General features: G+C 47.5%; 1 protein-coding gene across 1 annotated transcript; it reads left to right on the forward strand.

The window, feature by feature from the left end:
• On the forward strand, positions 1 to 1,011 carry LOC116997734 (olfactory receptor 1019-like). Its single transcript, XM_033062811.1, has one exon. It carries the CDS (start codon positions 1 to 3, stop codon positions 1,009 to 1,011), a length of 1,011 nt encoding a protein of 336 aa, XP_032918702.1.
• Positions 1,012 to 3,389: the final 2,378 nt, after the last annotated feature.

The following is a 3,389-nucleotide window of genomic DNA, read 5'->3' on the forward strand; positions in this document are numbered from 1 at the left end:
ATGCAGAGGGCCAACCTCTCAGCAGTATCCGAATTTGTTTTCGTGGGCCTCTCTGATGCTCCAGAAATCCGCTTGCTTCTCTTTGTGCTGTTTCTGCTCCTTTATTTGGCCACCATGGCAGGCAACATCACGCTCCTCACTGCCATCAGCACTGACTCCCACCTGCACAGCCCCATGTACTTTTTCCTCGGCAATTTATCCCTGCTGGATCTCTTGTGTCCCACCATCACCGTGCCCAAGATGCTGGGGGTCTTGCTGCTGGAGCACAAAGAGATTTCTTTCTCAGCCTGCCTGTTCCAACACTTTTCCCTCATTGCTGTGGTGGGCACGGAGATTTTCCTGCTGGCTGTGATGGCTTACGATCGCTACATGGCTGTGTGCCACCCCCTGAGGTACCCGAGCGTCATGAGCACGAAGCTGTGTGCTCAGCTGGCCGTGGGCACCTGGGCAACAGGGCTTCTGAACTCCCTGCTGCACACCTCCCTGGTTTTCACACTCTCTTTCTGTGGTCCTAACAAAATCCAGCAGTATTACTGCGACATTCCCCCCGTGCTGGCCCTCTCCTGCTCGTCCACCCACAGCACGGAGTTGGTGATCCTGGTGGTAGCCGGGGTGCTGGGGAGCGGTGCCTGCGTGGTCACTGTGGTCTCTTACATCTATATCCTCCTGGAAATCCTGACCAGGAACTCACCTGGGATCTGGCACAAGGCTTTCTCCACATGTGGTTCTCACCTGACCGTAGTTTGCCTTTTCTACGGGACCACCATCTGCACCTACGTCCGCCCTTCCTCCACCTATTCCCCGCAGTCGGATAGGGTCGTGTCCATGCTCTATGGAATGCTCACCCCGCTGCTAAATCCCATCATCTACAGCCTCAGGAACAAAGAGGTAAAATGTGCCCTAAAAAGAGTGATCGGCCAGGTGAGAAGGGCTTTAATGAGACAAGAAAACCTCGCTCAGTCCCCACCATCAGCTGGACAGAAACTACAGTTTGTGACTGATCCTCCCTAACTTTCAGACATCTAAGATTTAGATGATGGAGTCCAAATTCATTTTCTGGGCTCACAGCTCCTCCTCTGGGCTGAAAACTCCATCTTTTGGCTCCCTCTGCAGTTAGAAGGGAGAGCTGTGCACTCTCAGAATTGCACGGCACAGCTTTAGGTCATTTTCACGGGAGGAGAAGAGTCCAGCTGGGATTGTTGCTCTCCACTGAGCACTGACAAAGCTGAGGTGAGAGCAGGCAGGCGTTGGATGCATATTTTAGGCAGGAATTCTGGGAATTGGTACTCAGGCACACTAAGACTCACTGTACAAAAGCAATTTATATCCCTTTCAAAGTTAAAGTCCAAACACATTAAATTATGTCTTATGAATCAGCCCTGAAATCTTTCTCTCCTCTCTCTCTCTCCTTGTTCGGTGTCTGTTGTTTGCTGGAATCTCCAGAGTTCCATCTCTGGAGCCATGATTGCCTTGTTCCCATTTTTTTTCTCCTTGCTGCATCAAATCCTAATGGAAAGAGAGGTGATGCTGCTTCCCACAGTTCACCTTTCTCTTCACCGCCTCTCTTCTTCATAGAGAAATTAAAAATCATCCCATAAAAATGCTGACATTATTGTCACTTGACTGACCCCAGAAGTTTCTGATGAAACACATTTAATAAAATCTCTTTTTTTACTCTCAATTTTTAAATGCTTTCATTTTGTGATGAGACCTTGTATTAATTGTAGCCTTAAGGTGTGTGAAATGCAAAAAAATCATCAGAGATTACAAATGTGAGAAGGACATTTACGAAGCATTTAATCTGCCAAACAAATCAAATCCTTGTTCCAGCTCTTCCAGGTCTCTGAATGGCAGCACAACCAGGGCACAGCAGTTGGATTTCTCTTTATCCCAAGCTTTACTCCTGACTAGAACCCCTGGAAGCCGGAATCTGGTCCAACACCTGCCATCCCTGTTGATGGCCCCCTTGGGTGTCCCAGGCACTTTCACAAGGCTCTGAGGGACTTCTGCCAACCACAAGTTGTTGGCCAGCAGCAGTTGCTGGTGCAGCTGGTGAAGGATAATTATGAAGGATCAATTATCCTTAAAACTCTTGCCACAACTTCTGCACCAACCCAGTGGAGGACTGGAGAGGTGTTGGCCAAGCCATGAATTCTCCAAAACCAAGAGAAGTGGAGAAGTTGTGACAAACTGAACTGTTTCAGAAGTTTTCATTTTCTTTAAAAAGGAGGAAAGTTTCCTTCTCCTCAGTGCCTGTGAAGTTGTCCCCGAGGACTTGTTAGAAGGATGAGGGAGGTCCACCAGGAGCATCCTAAGAAGGTTTTTAAGATCATTAGAGGCTTCTTCAGGGTGCCCAAAAGGCTTTGTTAAGATGAAGGACCTCGAGTGGCTGCTCCCTGCAGGACTGAAGAACACTCCTCTTTCCAGAGGTGATGGAATCTAAATGTAGCTGTGTGGACAGATGCCTAAGGACAGAGATCAGCCTGTGTGCAATTCCAAACCCTGGATGCCTTTTAAAAGACGCATCTGAATCCCAAGATACCAAACTAGAGCCTGATTCCCAAAGTGTGTCCAGATGGGAGATTTTGATGCCTCTCCTGGCATCCTGAAGGTGGAAAGGTTGGATTATCAAGTCTAATTCTGCTACAGTTCCCTCCTTCTCCCACTCACCAGAGCCATGTGTTCCCAAAAAGATCCACTGTAAGGAGCTGTTTGCTGCCAGTGGGCAAAACAAGGCTCACAGCAAAAGCTGAGATTAAGTTGTTGGGTAACTTAGCAAGGAATATGTTCCTTCCTTTCTCCTTCTTTCCCAGAGAAACTGTGGCTGCCTCATCCCTGGAAGTGTTCCAGGCCAGGCTGGATGGGTCTTGGAGCAATCTGGTCTGGTTGGAAGTGTCCATTAGAGTTTCATTCTTTATCATCAGCTGTATCATCCCTTCACAAATTGAGGTGCTAATCCCTAAATATTCCTCAAAACCGAAACATCCTCTTCCAACTTCCTCATTCCCAGTAACCTCTGACACTGCAAGGAGACAGCTGTGATTTCCTTTGGCAGCACTGGGAAAATTTAGCAGGGAAGGATCGTAATGCACTCACCCAGTTTCTGCTCCTCTTTCCCTGAGTGTCTATTTTTGGCTACTCTCAGAAATCAATACCCCTGGACTGACTCATCACCACAGAGCTCCTCTCATATTCCTAGAAGTGGAGCTGTCCTATTGGAATGGGGGGGTGGGAGTACAGACAGCACCAAATAAATCGAGGAAAAACATTCTATCGATGAAATTCCCATATGAGTGATCCTCTGTACATTTAGATTTTGCTTTTGCCACTGAAAATCAGATTTCACCTATTATTTGGCTAATCTCATGTAGCTAGTGAAAAACATTTTA

Source organism: Catharus ustulatus, chromosome 6 (genome assembly GCF_009819885.2).
Source record: "Catharus ustulatus isolate bCatUst1 chromosome 6, bCatUst1.pri.v2, whole genome shotgun sequence".
NCBI classification, from domain to species: Eukaryota; Metazoa; Chordata; class Aves; order Passeriformes; family Turdidae; genus Catharus; species Catharus ustulatus.